The sequence below is a fragment of the Schistocerca cancellata genome, chromosome 1 (assembly GCF_023864275.1).
Source record: "Schistocerca cancellata isolate TAMUIC-IGC-003103 chromosome 1, iqSchCanc2.1, whole genome shotgun sequence".
Lineage (NCBI taxonomy): Eukaryota > Metazoa > Arthropoda > Insecta > Orthoptera > Acrididae > Schistocerca > Schistocerca cancellata.
In genome coordinates this window covers 312,490,880-312,512,524 of record NC_064626.1, presented here as the reverse complement: position 1 = coordinate 312,512,524, position 21,645 = coordinate 312,490,880, and the positions used below count along the sequence as shown (strand labels likewise).

At 42.7% G+C, this 21,645-nt stretch overlaps 1 protein-coding gene across 1 annotated transcript in view; it reads left to right on the top strand.

Moving 5' to 3' along the window:
- LOC126172791 (uncharacterized) overlaps window positions 1-21,645 on the top strand; it is a 107,930-nt gene that overhangs the window by 14,844 nt on the left and 71,441 nt on the right. Inside the window, exons 2-4 of the mRNA XM_049920908.1 lie at window positions 6,008-6,107; window positions 18,394-18,433; window positions 21,277-21,321. Of these exons, the coding sequence (XP_049776865.1) occupies window positions 6,024-6,107; window positions 18,394-18,433; window positions 21,277-21,321 (169 nt within the window). The 5' untranslated portion in view covers window positions 6,008-6,023. The remainder of the gene's footprint in view (window positions 1-6,007; window positions 6,108-18,393; window positions 18,434-21,276; window positions 21,322-21,645) is intronic.

The window sequence follows — 21,645 nt, the reverse complement described above, 5'->3', positions numbered from 1 at the left end:
GCTAAAAATAAATAAAGGTCGCTACACTATGCATACATTGATTACCAAAAAGCTTTTGATAGTGTACCCCACTCATGGTTACTACAAATATTGGAAATATACAAAGTAGATCCTAAATTGATACAATTCCTAAACATAGTAATGAAAAATTGGAAAACCACACTTAATATACAAACAAATTCAAATAATATCACATCACAGCCAATGCTGATTAAGCGTGGAATATACCAAGGAGACTCATTAAGTCCTTTCTGGTTCTGCCTTGCTCTGAACCCACTATCCAACATGCTAAATAATACAAATTATGGATACAATATTACTGGAACATACCAACACAAAATCACACATTTGCTATACATGGATGATCTAAAACTACTGGCAGCAACAAATCAATAACTCGACCAATTACTAAAGATAACAGAAGTATTCAGCAATGATATAAATATGGCTTTTAGAACAGACAAATGTAAGAAAAATAGCATAGTCAAGGGAAAACACACTAAACAAGAAGATTACATATTGAATAACCACAGCGACTGCATAGAAGCGATGGAAAAACAGATGCCTATAAATATCTAGGATACAGACAAAAAATAGGAATAGATAATACAAATATTAAAGAAGAACTAAAAGAAAAATATAGACAAAGACTAACAAAAATACTGAAAACAGAATTGACAGCAAGAAACAAGAAAAAAGCTATAAATACTTATGCTCTACCAATATTGACCTACTCATTTGGAGTAGTGAAATGGAGTAACACAGACCTAGAAGCACTCAATACACTCACACGATCACAATGCCACAAATATAGAATACAACACATACATTCAGCAACAGAAAGATTCACATTAAGCAGAAAGGAAGGAGGAAGGGGATTTATAGACATAAAAAACCTACATTATGGACAGGTAGACAATTTAAGAAAATTCTTTCTAGAACGAGCAGAAACGATCAAAATACACAAAGCAATCACTCATATAAATACATCGGCTACACCACTGCAATTTCATAACCACTTCTACAACGCTTTAGATCACATAACATCAACAGATACAAAGAAAGTAAATTGGAAAAAGAAAATGCTACATGGAAAGCACCTGTATCATCTAACACAGCCACACATCGATCAAGACACATCCAACGCATGGCTAAGAAAAGGCAATATATACAGTGAGATGGAAGGATTCATGATTGCAATACAGGATCAAACAATAAACACTAGATATTACAGCAAGCATATTATTAAAGATCCCAATACCACAACAGATAAATGCAGACTTTGCAAACAACAAATAGAAACAGTAGATCACATCACAAGCGGATGTACAATACTAGCAAATACAGAATACCACAGAAGACATGACAATGTAGCAAAAATAATACATCAACAACTTGCCATACAACATAAACTAATAAAACAACACGTTCCCACATACAAGTATGCACCACAAAATGTACTGGAGAATGATGAATACAAATTATACTGGAACAGAACCATTATAACAGATAAAACAACACCACATAACAAACCTGACATCATACTCACCAATAAAAAGAAGAAATTAACACAACTAATCGAAATATCCATACCCATTACAACAAATATAAAGAAGAAAGCAGGATAAAAAATTGAAAAATACATCCAACTGGCTGAGGAAGTCAAGGACATGTGGCATCAGGATAAAGTTGACATTATACCAATTATACTATCAACTACAGGAGTCATACCACAATATATCCACCAGTACATCAACGCAATACAGCTACATCCAAACGTATATATACAACTACAGAAATCTGTAATTATTGATACATGTTCAATTACCCGAAAGTTCCTAAATGCAATGTAACATATACCGTACAGTTAAAGGGAAGTCACGCTTGATCAAGGTCCGCGTCACTTTCCATTTTTAACCAGACCTAAGGTCTGAGAAAGGAAAGAAAGAAATAATCATAATAATAATACAATAATAGTCCATCTGCAAAGAAAAGCAGGAAAGTATGTATGGTAAAGAACACACTTGGTAGATAGAACCAATTTGCTCAATATAAGGTACAAACGGTCTTAATGGGAACAGTTGGGAGAAATCGTTGCTTAAGAAAAGGAAATAATAGACCAGAAACAGCAATATATTTTGCGCAGTAGACGCTATACAAATTGATGATAAGGGCATATAAAATTCTCTCTACCTCTTTGTGTCTCTCCTTGCATTTGTCTGATTACCTATATGTTTAACAACTCACTACATCTACGTTTAAATCCATGTGTGCGTCATGTTATTAAACGATCGTTACGTCGTTTTGCAAACGGAAATACTGAACGTGTTATCAGCACCTGTTGTATGAATGAGATGCAAATATATGTCAGTAATTCAGGATTCTGTATTTAAAACGAGGGAACTGTTCGCCTCCCCATTATGTTACCGATAGATTTCCAGAGTGATAAATTATATTGGCATATCGCTCATAGTTACAGAATTTTGTAGGAATACTCTCTCGTTAAACTGCTGATTCAACGCACTGTTTAATCGCGCCATTACACAAAGTGGTGGGAATAAATTGAACGAAAGCAGTTCCAGCTTTCTCCAGGAAGACATATTTTCGAAACATACTTGATGACAGACTCTCCTCTGACCACTCTCAAAGAGATTGCGTTATTAAGATTGTCTTGAGTGTAGCGTGTCCCACTTAGTACATCGAGCACCGTTGCAACGGCCCAGTGTTAATTAAAGCGGATCGACAGAAAATCGCTACCGAGAGAGGTGGCGCAGTGGTTAGCTCAGCGGAGTCGCATTCGGGAGAACGACGGCTCACATCTGTGTCCAGTCTATCAGATTTAGAATTTCCGTCGATTTTCCTAATCATTCCAGGCAAAGTCCGGGATCGATCTTTTCAAAAGGCACGACTAATTTGCTTCCCCATCCTTGAATCATTCCGAGCTTGTACTCTGTCTCTAATGACATCGTTGTCGACCGGACGTCAAATCTTAACCTTCCTTCCTTACTTCTAGAGACGTCGCTGCCCTTCTTACCTGTTCTACTTACTTGTTCAACACGGACCTTACAAAATTGTACTGTCATGAGACACACACTGTCACGAGACACACGGAGAAACAATCTAGAACGAAATTTTGAAGTCCAACTGATGATACAATTGATCTGAAGTCGCTGAGAGTTTCTATGTATCTTTATTATTTAGTTCACACCACACTTTAAAGTTATTTTACAAAGTAATTTGTACTTGCTCCTAACGTGGGGTGTAGGGTTGTGTTTTACATCAACTCAGTTTGAATCATTCGATGTATTTATGTACTTGTATACCATGAACAGTATGCCATCGGATTAAACACCGTTCCTCGGATCAGGATGCTACGAATAGGGTGAAGCATTTACAGACGATATAACTTAATTAAATACTGTCCGGGAGCCAACGGGTCGTAATTAATTTTTCTGTATGTAAATGGTCTTGAATGAGTAATGCGTGAGAAGGACGTGATTGTTACTGTTTATCATTCGTAATAAACAGCCGTCTTATTGAACTGATGTTGGTGCTCCTTTGAAAAACAATTCACTCCTTCATTGGTGTGTCCAGTCTGCTAATATTTACACTTCATGGCTGGTTGCCGTAACGTTGCTAATTACATGATACAGTGACAGACAGTCAAATAAATTTACAGAGAAATGATTGGAAACAGCCTTCATTCTGATTCAAAGAACTTTATCTACATGGATAGAAACTTACGAGAAACTGTAACTTCCAGGTAGCAGAGGGTGGGCCAACAACGGTTCTCGGCAAAGGCTTGTTGCAACTATAGAATTTGAAATGCTGGATCAGGTTACAGAAGACTCGTCAGTACAACAGCCGTGAACTTGCCAGTGAAATGCACGCTGGACGGTCGTCGATTTGAGCAGCTGCTAAGAACTGAAGCTGTTGGTATAAGTACGAGTTGTTTGTGTCAAAGAAAACAATTTCCTTAACTCAGGGTGCTCACTTTAGCATTGACACCATTCGTACAATTCTCAACCTAAAGATTTGGGATGCCCTGCATTAGCTGTTCCATTTATTGCAGGGTATCGAGCTTTTAATTTCCACAACATTATGTTTGATTGCATCATTAATTAATACGAACGTCTTAGGCTGCTGCTGAAAGTTGCTATCATCAGCATAATAGTGCGCCCCGTCACTCCAAAAAGCTACAACCCTGTATTAATAAAAAGTAGACAGACGTTAAGAGGTGTATTTAATGCTGCAGATGTTCTAAATAATCTCCCCTCTCTCTCTCTCTCTCTCTCTCTCTCTCACACACACACACACACACACACACACACACACACACACACACACACAAATTTGAATACGACGAACAGAACCTTCATACAAGCATGTGAAATTTTCAGTATATTCCTTCTATAGAATGTTGTTCATTTCGAGCATCACAGTGCCTTGAATGTCAGTTGCCCGGCAGTCAAAGTGTACAGGATAAACCTCTCACCACTTTTCCACAAAACATGTCTTGAACATTCGATTTTGCTCCATTGTGCTCTGTGACACAGCAAAGTTGACACACTGCAATCGCAAGCCTACTACTTAACACTGCCCGTTGACAAGTGACTGGTCGAATGCAAATTTTATTTTGTTTACATTGTTAGTTCAGGCTGTCAATGTAGTTAGTGCGTTGACGCCGCTTTTACGCCAAAAATTAAATCCGTTCCAAACTTTCTTGCAGTTTGGTGCATACTACTGGAAGCAGTCGCCGAAACGTTTGGTTGTTTCAAACAAGAACGTCTTCATACGCACAGTACAATTTTATTTAAAGTATTCCCAGGAGCATATGCACATGGACTTTTTTCAGTACATAAATCTGTTGCTAAACAATAGTCACATCTACAGAGAATGGAAGAAAGAGGATATGTGGAATTTCTTCCTCGTGCTCGTGACAAGAGTTCTCAACCCTTACAGCCATGTTAGTGATGGCATTATCAAATCATAGTTAGAAATTCCTAACATTTTATTCCTGACGCATTATCACCTTCAGTATTTAAGCAGAAATAATTATTTAACTTAACCATAGATTCTTGGGACGTAGTTGAATTCACTGAAATGCAGGCCACACCACCTTTCATTGTCAGGTATTGCTTTTTTTCCCCGTTTTAAAGAGTAAAAATTGTACTGTCCAGAAACCTTTCGCTTTTATTGACGAAGTGTCATAGCTGGGGACTTATTACTCTTTTTTACATATTTTAAAACTGACAGTTTTTCCTCAATGCCATTAGAGGTTCTAATCTACCAACTTGGACCCTACTGTCACCTTGTGCGGATAATTTTTACGAACCCGCTAAATCTGTTGAATCATTTGCATTATTTGCACTTCACTTTATTTCCGCAATGCTTCACGCAAGTTACCTTCATAGAAACTTGTTAAGCACTTACTGCTGGCAACGAAGAAAAGTAGACACTTCAAAACATCTGAAAACGAGTAATAAATGCCATGCGCTTCTGAGAATGCTACGTCAGTAAAAGCTAAACGCGTCATCCTTAAAGCTCCCTTAAATTTCAGTAGGTTTTCAATAGGAGAAAAAAAATACTATGAAAGACACCTATTCAAAAAAGCAGAGTATCATCCATTCTCTTCTCATGTCTCATCATGGGTGTCAGTTCTAGTGATCTTCATGGTGCTTCTTGACGCTATTGATTTAACAGAAAGATGTGTGAACGTTTCTGACATATCTTCCTATCTAAAATATAATTATCATTTAAATTACAATCACTTCAAAACAATTCTGCTGTATTTTGTGATACATTGTAGTCAGACATTGCCACACAATTTGCATGCAGAAATGGAACAAAGAAAATTTACACCAGTGAACGGAAAAAAACCGCTTCACCGCTCACAATACGAGTAGCTATCGCTAACCGCCTAATCTGCTATTATTGTCTATACTTATCTGTACTCGATGCAATTCATACGTCATCTTATGAGTACAAACTCTGGTCATATTTTCAGGTTGGTCTCGGCAGTTATGTGGAAGTTACCTATGTTGAAGCAGTGCTGCTGTGGTTGTTCTCTCAAGAGGGGGAGCATTATCATTGGAGCTCTGGGAATAGTAAGTAGCGCAAATACAGACTATATATCTAATCCAAGAAAAAAGGAACTAAATATACAGATACGTACAGGTTCATGACTACTTGATGAAAAATATTTTCATCAGTTGTGTTAACAAAGTAATAACTCATGTGAAACTTCCTGGCAGATTAAAACTGTGTGCCGGACCGAGACTCGAACTCGGGACCTTTTCCTTTCGCAGGCAAGTGCTCTACCAACTCTTTTTTTTTTCGGACGTCACCTGACATCCGTTCAAGTTCGCTTCTTGATCCTTCCACTCAGTTTTTTTTTTTTAATTACAGAGGCTAACCAGCTCTCTGACCGAACACGCTGAGCTACCCTGCCGGCTAAACTAACTGAGCTACCCAAGCAACACTCACGCTCCGTCCTCACAGCTTTACTTCTGCCAGTACCTCGTCTCCTACCTTCTGCAAAGTTTCCTATGCTATTTCACAACATTGAGTGGCAATGGAAGATAATTTTCAGACGGTTCAAATGGCTCTAAGCACTATGGGACTTAACATCTAAGGTCATCAGTCCCCTAGACGTAGAACTACTTAAACCTAACTAACATAAGGACATCACACACATCCATGCCCGAGGCAAGATTGGAAACTGCGACCGTAGCAGCAGTGCGGTTCCGGACTGAAGCGCATAGAATCGCTCGGTCACAGCGGCCGGCGAAGATAATATGATTTGAGACTCCTTACCCTGATGATGATTCCATTTTGTGTATAGTACATCGACTATGAAATAGGTGTCTCCTTCCAGAAGAATTCCTACGTATGCTCGCTCCCTGGTTTCTAGCTGCTGTCCAGTTTGAGAGCACACAAGACTACAGGCCAAAGCACCTGGAGGAGACGCCAATGTCAGAGTCGGTAAATTGCGTACAGGAGGCAATCGCATTTCCAGCCTTCAGAAGTATAGTTACTTGATTATCATTACATGCCTTTTTTTAACGAACTGACCTCCAAGTCAAGACCAGTTGTTCAATTCAGATGCATTTCGTGTACAAAAAGTGGAACGTAAACGGGAAACTCTTGGAACGTCCGAATTAAAACTGCTGGGCGAACGTTTAACATCGCTGCTTCTCCGCCATCATAACGTTTACTGTTAACTATTTCTGAACATGCCATTCATCGCCTCAGTATCAACGAAACTTACGCCGTTAATGTTAAAATATTTATTGTGCAAACGGAGTAACTTCGCAAAAAATATAGGGAAATCGCCCAATACCGAGAAGGCACTCTTCCTAAGTTTTCTCTGTGCCGAGTCCAATGCCACTGAAGAGCGTTACAGTTCTCGCATCTACAGACTTTCGTAATCTAGTTCAGCCTGGTTGATTGATTCCACAGCTAACATGACCGAGAGTCTACCACCAAGTGAGTTATACTCCTTGATGTCGTTCGGTATTGCTACCAGGTTTCACCGTTCCATCTTCCATCCCGTACTTATAACCTCACATGACACAACGCACTAAGCAAAGAATATGGGACCGAACTTGGCCTAAAGTTACATAGTGTAATCACTGAAATCTTATCAAAACTGCCGGCCACGCAGTAACTGCTCTGTTTTGCTCAGTGTCTTAGCTGACAGCTACATACGACAGTTACCGTTTCCAAGCCCGTTGGTGGAGCGCATTATGTGAACGAACACAGTAACCTTCCCGTATAAATAAAAAATAAAATATTTGAATAATGATGTGTAACCTTCCCGAATAGAAAATAAAAAATAATTAAATTTGGATAATTTAATTCTGACGTATGAAAACTGATAAATCTTAAATCATGAAAAAATGATAAATTTTGACGTACGCAGCGCTTCGCCATGGCCCTGTGAAATCAATCTGAATCTGTCCGTGAGAAATAAACTGAAAAATTCTTACCTCATGACGGGGTCGCCGGATAACGCTGTTTATATATCTGCTCGTAAATGGCACAGCTTAGCGCAATGCTGGCCTATCTTCTAATAGTGGATAACATTTGTCTTAGATGTGATATACTAGAAAAACTGACTTTACTTAGTGACACAGCAACACAGCTGCTCGTCTGATTACTAAAGAGCACATGACTATGATCTGACAAAAATTGTGAAATATTTTAATTTAGATAAATGACTGGATCGGGACTGGCAATAACTTAAGTGTTCAAAAAGTGGTTCAAATGGCTCTGAGCACTATGGGACTCAACATCTTAGGTCATCAGTCCCCTCGAACTTAGAACTACTTAAACCTAACTAACCTAAGGACATCACACATATCCACGCCCGAGGCAGGATTCGAACCTGCGACCGTAGCAGTCCCGCGGTTCCAGACTGAAGCGCCGCACGGCCACCGCGGCCGGCTAACTTAAGGGGAAATTATACTTTTATAGTTGACTGGTAAAAGCAATTATATTCTGAAATATTTTTACGTTACTGATAAAGATCTACAATCCATTACACGGGAAAACTGAGTATATTACAAATCTGGGTCAACTGGTGCTGACAAGTCACAAAAGAAAAGATTGAAACAAATTCGTATAAACATCACAGACAAGTGACTTAACTACGGGCATGTTCGAATCCTGCCTCGGGCATGGATGTGTGTGGTGTCCTTAGGTTAGTTAGGTTTAACTAGTTCTAAGTTCTAGGGGAGTAATGACCACAGAAGTTGAGTCCCATAGTGCTCAGAGCCATTTTGAATCATTTAACTACGCGCATACCAATAAAAATAATAAAATGTACCTTACAATATACACTCCTGGAAATGGAAAAAAGAACACATTGACACCGGTGTGTCAGACCCACCATACTTGCTCCGGACACTGCGAGAGGGCTGTACAAGCAATGATCACACGCACGGCACAGCGGACACACCAGGAACCGCGGTGTTGGCCGTCGAATGGCGCTAGCTGCGCAGCATTTGTGCACCGCCGCCGTCAGTGTCAGCCAGTTTGCCGTGGCATACGGAGCTCCATCGCAGTCTTTAACACTGGTAGCATGCCGCGACAGCGTGGACGTGAACCGTATGTGCAGTTGACGGACTTTGAGCGAGGGCGTATAGTGGGCATGCGGGAGGCCGGGTGGACGTACCGCCGAATTGCTCAACACGTGGGGCGTGAGGTCTCCACAGTACATCGATGTTGTCGCCAGAGGTCGGCGGAAGGTGCACGTGCCCGTCGACCTGGGACCGGACCGCAGCGACGCACGGATGCACGCCAAGACCGTAGGATCCTACGCAATGCCGTAGGGGACCGCACCGCCACTTCCCAGCAAATTAGGGACACTGTTGCTCCTGGGGTATCGGCGAGGACCATTCGCAACCGTCTCCATGAAGCTGGGCTACGGTCCCGCACACCGTTAGGCCGTCTTCCGCTCACGCCCCAACATCGTGCAGCCCGCCTCCAGTGGTGTCGCGACAGGCGTGAATGGAGGGACGAATGGAGACGTGTCGTCTTCAGCAATGAGAGTCGCTTCTGCCTTGGTGCCAATGATGGTCGTATGCGTGTTTGGCGCCGTGCAGGTGAGCGCCACAATCAGGACTGCATACGACCGAGGCACACAGGGCCAACACCCGGCATCATGGTGTGGGGAGCGATCTCCTACACTGGCCGTACACCACTGGTGATCGTCGAGGGGACACTGAATAGTGCACGGTACATCCAAACCATCATCGAACCCATCGCTCTACCATTCCTAGACCGGCAAGAGAACTTGCTGTTCCAACAGGACAATGCACGTCCGCATGTATCCCGTGCCACCCAACGTGCTCTAGAAGGTGTAATTCAACTACCCTGGCCAGCAAGATCTCCGGATATGTCCCCCATTGAGCATGTTTGGGACTGGATGAAGCGTCGTCTCACGCGGTCTGCACGTCCAGCACGAACGCTGGTCCAACTGAGGCGCCAGGTGGAAATGGCATGGCAAGCCGTTCCACAGGACTACATCCAGCATCTCTACGATCGTCTCCATGGGAGAATAGCAGCCTGCATTGCTGCGAAAGGTGGATATACACTGTACTAGTGCCGACATTGTGCATGCTCTGTTGCCTGTGTCTATGTGCCTGTGGTTCTGTCAGTTTGATCATGTGATGTATCTGACCCCAGGAATGTGTCAATAAAGTTTCCCCTTCCTGGGACAATGAATTCACGGTGTTCTTATTTCAATTTCCAGGAGTGTATATTTGACCTAATTGAACTGTTGATTTTTCATTATATTAACAATTATTCATTTGTTCATCATCATCTCATTCCATGGTATGATTTAGCTCTGCGGCTGATCACAATTATTATTCAGTTCTATACAATAAAATCTTACAATTTGTTCTGCACTGTGACTTTAACAACTACTAACTATAAACTGGGCTGTGCCAGCGACAGACTACAACAACACTGTAGCAACGGGCGACTGCAACTGCCGCAGAGACTGCTCTCACCTGCGACTCTATTGCAGCTCTCTTTTAACAGGAGCAAAGATATTCTATGTCTCAGGCAACGCCCGTGAATCTTCGTTCCAGAAAGGGAGCAATACATCAATATTACATTTGCTCCAGCAGGGTGGTGAACCCCTTACAACATTATTGTTGTACTAAATGATGTATCAACGTATCGAAGACTTCTTCTTTAGAAACATTTTTGGAAAGGATTGCCCTTGAGATGTGTACTTTTCTTCACGACTTGTAAGTGCAGCTTTTGGCCTGGACACGACAGAAATGTCTGACCAGCAATTGTGAAGTTGGGCGGTACACGGCGCTATTTGGAACATAAACTCGACATTATTGTAGGGTCGAGAGGTAGTTGTCTGTTTTCTTGTCCAATAGCTAAACTCTCTAATAGAATAGTATTATCCTGTGTCTGTTTGGTCAAATTTATCTAACCATCAGCCGTTAAATTCAGTGTTAAAGTCAGTATCACTATGTTGTTGTTGTTATTATGGTCTTCAGTTCCAGAGACTGGTTTGATGCAGCTTCGTGCTACTCTGTTCTGTGCAAGGTTCTTCATTCGTCATTAGTTATGTGATCTAACCATCAAATCTTCAGCATTCTTCTGTAGCACCACATTTCGAAAGCTTCTATTCTCTTCTTGTCCAATCTAATTATCGTCCACGTTTCACTTCCATTCATGTCCACACTCCACGCAAATACGGTGCTTACAGAAACGACTTCCTGACACTTAAATCTATACTCGATGTTAACAAATTTCTCTTCTTCAGAAAAGTTTTCCTTGCCATTGCCAGTCTACATTTTACACTCCTGGAAATTGAAATAAGAACACCGTGAATTCATTGTCCCAGGAAGGGGAAACTTTATTGACACATTCCTGGGGTCAGATACATCACATGATCACACTGACAGAACCACAGGCACATAGACACAGGCAACAGAGCATGCACAATGTCGGCACTAGTACAGTGTATATCCACCTTTCGCAGCAATGCAGGCTGCTATTCTCCCATGGAGACGATCGTAGAGATGCTGGATGTAGTCCTGTGGAACGGCTTGCCATGCCATTTCCACCTGGCGCCTCAGTTGGACCAGCGTTCGTGCTGGACGTGCAGACCGCGTGAGACGACGCTTCATCCAGTCCCAAACATGCTCAATGGGGGACAGATCCGGAGATCTTGCTGGCCAGGGTAGTTGACTTACACCTTCTAGAGCACGTTGGGTGGCACGGGATACATGCGGACGTGCATTGTCCTGTTGGAACAGCAAGTTCCCTTGCCGGTCTAGGAATGGTAGAACGATGGGTTCGATGACGGTTTGGATGTACCGTGCACTATTCAGCGTCCCCTCGACGATCACCAGTGGTGTACGGCCAGTGTAGGAGATCGCTCCCCACACCATGATGCCGGGTGTTGGCCCTGTCTGCCTCGGTCGTATGCAGTCCTGATTGTGGCGCTCACCTGCACGGCGCCAAACACGCATACGACCATCATTGGCACCAAGGCAGAAGCGACTCTCATCGCTGAAGACGACACGTCTCCATTCGTCCCTCCATTCACGCCTGTCGCGACACCACTGGAGGCGGGCTGCACGATGTTGGGGCGTGAGTGGAAGACGGCCTAACGGTGTGCGGGACCGTAGCCCAGCTTCATGGAGACGGTTGCGAATGGTCCTCGCCGATACCCCAGGAGCAACAGTGTCCCTAATTTGCTGGGAAGTGGCGGTGCGGTCCCCTACGGCATTGCGTAGGATCCTACGGTCTTGGCGTGCATCCGTGCGTCGCTGCGGTCCGGTCCCAGGTCGACGGGCACGTGCACCTTCCGCCGACCTCTGGCGACAACATCGATGTACTGTGGAGACCTCACGCCCCACGTGTTGAGCAATTCGGCGGTACGTCCACCCGGCCTCCCGCATGCCCACTATACGCCCTCGCTCAAAGTCCGTCAACTGCACATACGGTTCACGTCCACGCTGTCGCGGCATGCTACCAGTGTTAAAGACTGCGATGGAGCTCCGTATGCCACGGCAAACTGGCTGACACTGACGGCGGCGGTGCACAAATGCTGCGCAGCTAGCGCCATTCGACGGCCAACACCGCGGTTCCTGGTGTGTCCGCTGTGCCGTGCGTGTGATCATTGCTTGTACAGCCCTCTCGCAGTGTCCGGAGCAAGTATGGTGGGTCTGACACACCGGTGTCAATGTGTTCTTTTTTCCATTTCCAGGAGTGTATATCCTCTCTACTTCGACCATCATCAGTTATTTTGCTCCTCAAATAGCAAAAATCATTTACTACTTCAAGCGTCTCATTTTATAATCTTATACCCTCAGCATCACCTGATTTATTTCGACTACATTCCATTATCTTCGTTTTGCTTTTGTTGATGTTCACCTTACATCCTCTTTTCAAGACACTGTCCATTCCGTTCAGCTACTCTTCCAGATCCTTTGCTGTCTCTGGTAGAATTACAATGTCATCGGCGAACCTCAAAGTTTTTATTTCTTCTCCATGGACTTCAATTATTACTCTGAATTTTTCCTTTGTTTCCTTTACAGCTTGCTCAATATACAATATACAGTATAAAATGTTAAAAAGTTTAAATACCCCTGAATAATTGATGTAGCCAACTCTAAAGCGTTTGTATTCTAATCAACTGATTATTTATTCGATCGAGTAAAGCACACACCAGTCAAAATGATGATACTTCAAAATCTGTGCAACCATGAAAAAAATCACAAAAATTATCAGAGCATAAAAGGTGGCATGATTGTGTATTTTAAGTCGTAGCAGATTCCCCACCTACTATTTACACAGCACTGACCCCGTTCCGTTCAAACAAATATAAAATATTTGCCAGTTAATAAGTAAATGAGCTTCACCTTGGCGATCAATATATCGGAAATCACGTAATCGTGATTAGATTCCCGCAGTCTGTTCGATAATAATTCTAGACTGCAGCCGAAAATAATTAGCCTTTGCGAAATTTTGTAGTTCTAACTGGCTTGCTGATTCTAAGTCCGATTTGATAAGAAATTTTTAAAAGTTTAGTATTCCAGAGGCCGCTTTCCGCCAAAAATTTGTTATGGCCGAGATCGATCTGCACACCGTAACGGCGTGCCACAGAGTTCCTGTGGGCCTCAGAATGACCAGGAGGTAGAAGCCGTTCGAGCTTGTAATCTTCGGTTTCCCTGCCAAAATTAACAAGGAACATAAAATACAGTCCGCGACCACCACTCAAAATACATGCAAGTTACAATTATATATGTTAAATGAAAGTTGTTTCTTTCCCAGTCATTCATGCATGTTTTCCTATGTCTGAAGGCTTCCGTACAATGAAATAAAACAAGATATTAAGCACCCTCTCTGATGATAAATTACAGTCGGCCGTGGTGGCCGAGCGGTTCTAGGCGCTACAGTCTGGAACCGCGTGACCGCTCCGATCGCAGGTTCGAATCCTGCCTCGGGTATGGATGTGTGTGATGTCCTTAGGTTAGTTAGGTTTAAGTAGTTCTAAGTTCTTGGGGCTGATGACCTCAGCTGTTAAGTCCCATAGTGCTCAGAGCCATTTGAACCATTTCTGATAAATGACAAATAAATTGTTGCTAAACTGGGTAAAATATAAAAGTGCCCCATTCAACAGAAGTGTCTCTTTGCGCTCTGTTCAACGGTAGTAACAATTATTACATTTAAATTGCCTCTTTCAAGTGACGAGAGCCTTTAATAGGGGAAGAATTGAATATTTCATTAAATATGATAGAATTCATGGAATAAGTTATACACATGATATACAGAGTAAGGTTAACGCATAAAGAATGCCTTGATGCATTCACGTTCTGTTTAAGCGACGAAAATACAATGACCAGGCACATTTATACTAATATAATGATATAAAGACATAATACTGGTGTGTGTTTGTTGGTGGTGGAAGAGTGGGTAAGTGGGGGGGGGGAGGTGGGGGGGGGCTACTGATGTTACCTAGTACCCTCCGCTATATTGTATACCTTGTTTGTTCAGATTGCATGAAGCGATCAACTGTTATTAACCGTTAACGATTATTATAGCGGTATTCCATTGCTGTTACATCTATACTCCGCAAGCTACCGAAAGTTGCGTGGTGGAGGGTACCCTATACCATTACTAGTCGTTTACTTTCCTGTTTCACTCGGCCGCCCGGGGTGGCCAAGCGGTTAAGGCGCGACCGCTACGGTCGCAGGTTCGAATCCTGCCTCGGGTATGGATGTGTGTGATGTCCTTAGGTTAGTTAGGTTTAAGTAGTTCTAAGTTCTTGGGGCTGATGACCTCAGCTGTTAAGTCCCATAGTGCTCAGAGCCATTTGAACCATTTCTGATAAATGACAAATAAATTGTTGCTAAACTGGGTAAAATATAAAAGTGCCCCATTCAACAGAAGTGTCTCTTTGCGCTCTGTTCAACGGTAGTAACAATTATTACATTTAAATTGCCTCTTTCAAGTGACGAGAGCCTTTAATAGGGGAAGAATTGAATATTTCATTAAATATGATAGAATTCATGGAATAAGTTATACACATGATATACAGAGTAAGGTTAACGCATAAAGAATGCCTTGATGCATTCACGTTCTGTTTAAGCGACGAAAATACAATGACCAGGCACATTTATACTAATATAATGATATAAAGACATAATACTGGTGTGTGTTTGTTGGTGGTGGAAGAGTGGGTAAGTGGGGGGGGGGGGAGGTGGGGGGGGGGCTACTGATGTTACCTAGTACCCTCCGCTATATTGTATACCTTGTTTGTTCAGATTGCATGAAGCGATCAACTGTTATTAACCGTTAACGATTATTATAGCGGTATTCCATTGCTGTTACATCTATACTCCGCAAGCTACCGAAAGTTGCGTGGTGGAGGGTACCCTATACCATTACTAGTCGTTTACTTTCCTGTTTCACTCGGCCGCCCGGGGTGGCCAAGCGGTTAAGGCGCGACCGCTACGGTCGCAGGTTCGAATCCTGCCTCGGGCATGGATGCGTGTGTTGTCCTTAGATTAGTTAGGTTTAAGTAGTTCTATGTTCTAGGGGACTGATGGCCACAGGTGTTAAGTCCCATAGTGCTCAGAGCCATTTGAACCATTTTTGTTCTACTACAGATAGAGAGGGGGAAAACGACTTTCTATATGACTCCATATGAGCCCTGATTTCTCGTACCTTATCTTCACGATCCTTATGTGAAATGTATGTTGACGGCAAAAGGATCGTTCTGCAGTCAGCTTCAAGGGTCGATTCGCTAAATTTTCTCAGTAGTGTTTCCGGAAAAGAGCGTCGTCTTCTCTCCAGGGATTCCCATTTAATTTCCCTAACCTCTATCGCAACACTTGCACGTTGTTCGAACCTGCAGGCAACAAATCTAGCAGCCCGCTTCTGAACTGTTTCTATTTCTTCCTTTAATCCAGCTTGATGTAGATCTTAGTCACTCGATCCGCATATAGCGATCTATATGCGCTCTCCTTTACTGATGAATCACACTCCCCTAAAATTCCTTCCCTGCCTTATTCCTCATACGTTCGTTCTATTTCATAGTGCTTTGCAACATTATGCCCAAATATTTAAACGACATGAATGTGTCAAGCAGGATGCAACTAATGCTATATCTGAACATTAAAGGTTTCTTTTCTTTACTCATCTGCATCAGTTTACATTTTTCTATATTTAATGCCAGATACAGTTCATCACATCAACTAGAAATTTTTTCTAAGTTACCTTGTGTCATTAATCTTCGACACCTTCCCGTACACCACGGCATTACCAGTAAACAACAGCATATCGCTGCTCATTCTGTTCGCCAGATCATTTATCTACATCTAAAATAATAGCGGTCCTATCACATTTCCCAGTAACGCTCCTGTCCCTAACGATCATACGCCGTCGAGGGCAACACACTGGGTTTTATTAGCTAAGAAGCCTTCAAGCCACTCACATATCTGGGAACTATTCCTTATGTTCGTATCTTCATTAACAGTCTCAATTGCGGTGCTGTGCCAAATGCTTTCCGGAAATCTAGAAATACAGAAACTGCCTGTTGTGCTTCATCCATAGCTCGCGGTATATCTTGTGAGGAAAGGGCAAGCTGACTTTCTCAGGACCAATTCTTCCTAAAACCTTGCTCATTCACGGACATAAGCTTACATTCGAACTCAGAACAAGTTCTACAATTCTGTACCAAACCATTGTTAAGGATATTGGTCCGTAACTTTGCGGGTCCGTTTTTGTGATATAAGTAATATTAATAACTCAACAGGTATACCTCACTTCCATGGTTGATTTGATTCGTCTAGCTACACATCTAAACTGTGAATTATTGTTTAATTTTATATTATTTCTCAGCAGCCGCAGTGTGCCGTGTTACGGCAGACGCTGCATTCAGTACTTGCATCTCCCTCGGAGTGCTGGTACTGCAACCAACGCTCACGTCACACCTTCCTTGTCTGGGAAAAACCACCGAATTACTGTGGCTGGTCGCTTGCTCGTCGTCAGCCTCGCACCTACCAAAATAGCCCCAACCAGCCGCTTGCCCTTGCCCTAGTGCTTAGCCGTGCCAAAACAGAACTTCCTGATTCCAATAACCTTAGACGGCTGACAGCTCGCGAGGATATACGTCATGTTACATGTGGTAGAGGAACGCATAAGAATGTGGTGGGGCGCCCTATTCACTGTTGTTAAGCAACCGGTTTTCTTCTTTAGAATTTTAACAGTTCGCCAACAGTATCTTAATTCTTTCGATATTTTGCACAGAAAGTTGAAATATCCTCTCCCCATAGATGTAACAGTAAGAAAAAGTTTATTATACTTGTAGACTACGAATGAAAGAATAATTATTATCCGAATAACCTAATTATTAAGTCACAACGCCGCGCGGGGTAGCCGTGCGGTCTGCGGTCTTAGGGCGCCTTGTCACGGTTCGCGGCTAACCCCCCCCCCCCCCCCCCCCCGGCGGAGGTTCGAGTCCTCCCTCGGGAATGGGTGTGTGTCTTGTCCTTAGCGTAAGATAGTTTCAGTTACATTAATTAGTGTGTAAGCTTAGGGACGGATGACCGCAGCAGTTGGTCCCATGGAACTTACCACAAATTTCCAAATTTACAAGTCACGGGACCCGCTTGCGGAAGAAGCAGGAATCAGATCCCTTTCCTGCCAACCCAATTACGGGTTTCCTTAAATTTGTAAGGTGAAATACGCTGTTCCATCCTTGTCTGATTGTAGCTGTAACTCCATCTTTTATGATCGTTGTCTCGACACTTACCTAACCGAACGGGAAGTATCAGATCAGCGCTCAGTGCTCTGTAAAATGAAAATACATTCTGGAAACAATCCTCTAAGCTATCGTTAAAGCGTTTCTCTGCAAATATTTTCTTCTCGGAGCGCTAGTCCCACAGGGGTCGGAGGAGAGAGTCTGAGAAGTTTGGAAGATATGAGAAATTGTAGTGGTGGAAATAAAGATATAAGGACGGGTCCTGAATCATGCTTATATAGTTCATTCAGTTGACTGTTTGATCGTGGAAGGCTATAGTCCTGGTTTCAGTTCCAGTCTGGCACACAGTTCAGTTAGTTAGGCAGTATCAAACACGACATGATTCTTCCCAGTGTGTCTATGTGGATATAGTAGAAATATCATTGCACCACGCTGACTGTACATCGTTTTCTAGCATGTGTAATTCGCACCAAATCACACAAGTTTTATGTTTTTGTCAAAAGTCGTAAAATTTAATTCAATTTATCGATGAATATTTGGCGCTTGTTCACGATGTTATAGATTAATTCTCAGTAGCTGCATTGAGTTAACATTCGTCAGATTTCCATAGTTTAAAATTCTGAAAACGTTTTCTTATTTCACAGGTACACGGGATAGCGACCATCGTCGAGGCAGTTCATCTTCGTAAGTATCAGATCTGCTTTCTCAGTTCGTGCGAGATCAACCATTAAATGGCCTCTGTATTTTTAGTTCACATATTGGTTCTCTACGAAAGTCTGTAGGATGGTCGATACTATTCTCCGAAAATATTTTGCAAATATTATGCACTGCACTTCTTCATGAGCTGAACCATATAATTGACATCACTATTGAGAAACAAATGTTCTTTTTTGTGTGGGTGTCTGTTTACTCTGCACACAACTGTAACAATTATGTCCTCAGTAATGTGTAAAGATCAGTATCGCTCCCCATATTACTACACGCAATTCTCTGCTTTTCTAGAAGTGGTGTAAGGTACATGTTTCAAACTCATCACTTTTATGAACATTAATAACCCGTGTTACAGTACTGTAGTGCACAGATCACTCTCCGTCCATACGATCCGGTTATAGAGAGTATAGGGCGAATCGCAGAGACTCCAGCACAATAAATCGAAAGTTGTTGTTGTTGTTGTTGTGGTCTTCAGTCCAGCGACTGGTTTCATGCAGCTCTCCATGCTACTCTATCCTGTGCAAGCTTCTTCATCTCCCAGTACCTACTGCAACCTACATCCTTCTGAATCTGCTTAGTGTATTCATCTCTTGGTCTCCCCCTACGATTTTTACCCTCCACGCTGCCATCCAATACTAAATTGGTGATCCCTTGATGCCTCAGAGCATGTCCTACCAACCGATCCCTTCTTCTACTCAAGTTGTGCCACAAACTTCTCTTCTCCCCAATCCTATTCAATACTTCCTCTTTAGTTATGTGATCTACCTATCTAATCTTCAGCATTCTTCTGTAGCACCACGTTTCGAAAGCTTCTATTCTCTTCTTATCCAAACTATTTACCGTCCATGTTTCACATCCATACATGGCTACACTCCATACAAATATTTTCAGAAATGACTTCTTGACACTTAAATCTATACTCGATGTTAACAAATTTCTCTTTTTCAGAAACGCTTTCCTTGCCATTGCCAGTCTACATTTTATATCCTCTCTACTTCGACCATCATCAGTTATTTTGCTCCCCAAATAGCAAAACTCCTTTACTGCTTTAAGTGTCTCATTTCCTAATCTAATACCCTCAACATCACCCGACTTAATTCGACTACATTCCATTATCCTCGTTTTGCTTTTTTTGATGTTCATCTTATATCCTCCCTTCAAGACACCATCCATTCCGTTCAACTGCTCTTCCAAGTCCTTTGCTGTCTCTGACAGAATTACAATGTCATCGGCGAACCTCCAAGTTTTTATTTCTTCTCCATGGATTTTAATACCTACTCCGAATTTTTCTTTTGTTTCCTTTGCTGCTTGCTCAATATACAAATTGAATAACATCAAAGCTCTGTTTGACTCAATGCCCAGGCGTATCAAGGCCGTTATTACGGCCCGAGGTGGTTGTTCTGGGTACTGATTTCTCAGGATCTATGCACCGAAATTGCGTGAAAATGTAATTACATGTCAGTTCTAGTATAATACATTTGTCCAATGAATATGTGTTTATCATCTGCATTTCTTCTTGGTGCAGCAATTTTAATGGCCAGTAGTGTGCAGTACTTTGCGCCAGACACATGCGCCGAAGTTGATGGTCTTCCCTCTCAGTTGTGCCACGAGGCCATCAGGAACCCGGTCTTGTCGCTGCTATATATTCTCGTAAACACCGCTGTCAGCAGCCATGTACAGTGGCTACATTGCTGCCAACTCTTTCTGTAGTATCGCAGAAAGAACATCCGGCTTCTCGTAGTACTATTAAATGGCCTTGTTGAAACTCAGTGAGGCTTCTATAGTGGTGTCTTTGTCGCCTTAAAGGCATTCTGGACTAACATCAGCTCACACGACAAAACCCAAAGGTAACTACCGCTCACAGCCGTCACAGCGTGTATGTTAAGGAAACCTGATTTGAATCCTCGTAATGGCACTACTAGTGCCACTCTTATGCGACCGGCAGGGCATATGAACAGACAGGACGTTTTCCCTCTAAGTGCCCTACCAGCACTCTGCGCGCTGCCCTGCCCTCATCCATTTGAGCTACGTGACCCGCCCATCGCAGCCTGCGTGATTTAATAATACTGATTATGTCAGGGCTTGAATAGAGTTCGTGAACCTCTTCGTTATGCAGTTTTCGCCACTTTCCGCTCATGTCATCCCTTCTTGCTTCGAAAATTTTCCTCAAAATTTTGTTTTCAAATACTCGAAACTGCTTTTCATTTTGCACAGTGAGAGACCAAATCTCACACCCATACAGCATAACTGGTAGAATAATAGTTTTGTATAGTCTAATCTTTAAATTCCTAAATAATATCCGTGACGAAAGTTATCTATTCAGTGAGAAGTAGCACGCATTTCCCGCCCGTAATCTCTTCTTCAGTTCGGATTCAGTCTGATTTCTCGAAGTGATGTCCACGCCTAGATACTTAAATGTGTTCACTTTTTCAAACTGCATGTCTCCAACCCTTAACATTTCCTGATCTGCTGTTGTTGGCATTCTAGTAGTAACCAGGTATTTAGTTTTGTGTTCACGTATCCTTAGACTTACATCTTCACTATCCTTGATTAACGCATTCGCATTTTCTGTTACAGATTCTTTCCTATCGCTAATGATGTTTAGATCATCTGCATACCCTAATATCTTAACATTTCCATTTAACGCCACACCCTCTGAATTATCTGCTGCCATTCGAATATATTTTCTAGGACTAAATTAAAAACTAGCGGAGACGGGGCATCTCCCTGCTTAATAACATACACACCATTAAATCCCAGAATTTCTTCAGAGTCTTTGCAGCGAAGTTAATGCTCGCATTCTCTCCTTGTTTCAGTCTGCGGGACATGCCCGACGACGTTCAAGACGAGCCTCGGATCAGGTGAGTAGCAGAGATCGCCCATGGGCTCGCGGCGCTGCAGTGGCTCGCAGCATCCTCACGCAGCGCCCGCGCTCTGGAAGCGACCAATGAGGCGCGCGGCAGCAAGCCAAGGCCCCGGCCACGCAGCGCTGCGCCATCGCGTCGCCGCCCACGCAGCCTGCGAGAGCCCGCTCTCGACTCGCGCTGCGCATCCTGTACGGCGCTGAGCTCAGCAACAACTGCACGAAGGTCACCTACTATCTGCACCACCGGCTAACGTATACGCCGAATTAATTTAATCATATAATCTGTGTCTACCATCTCAAGGTACACTGAAGCACCAAA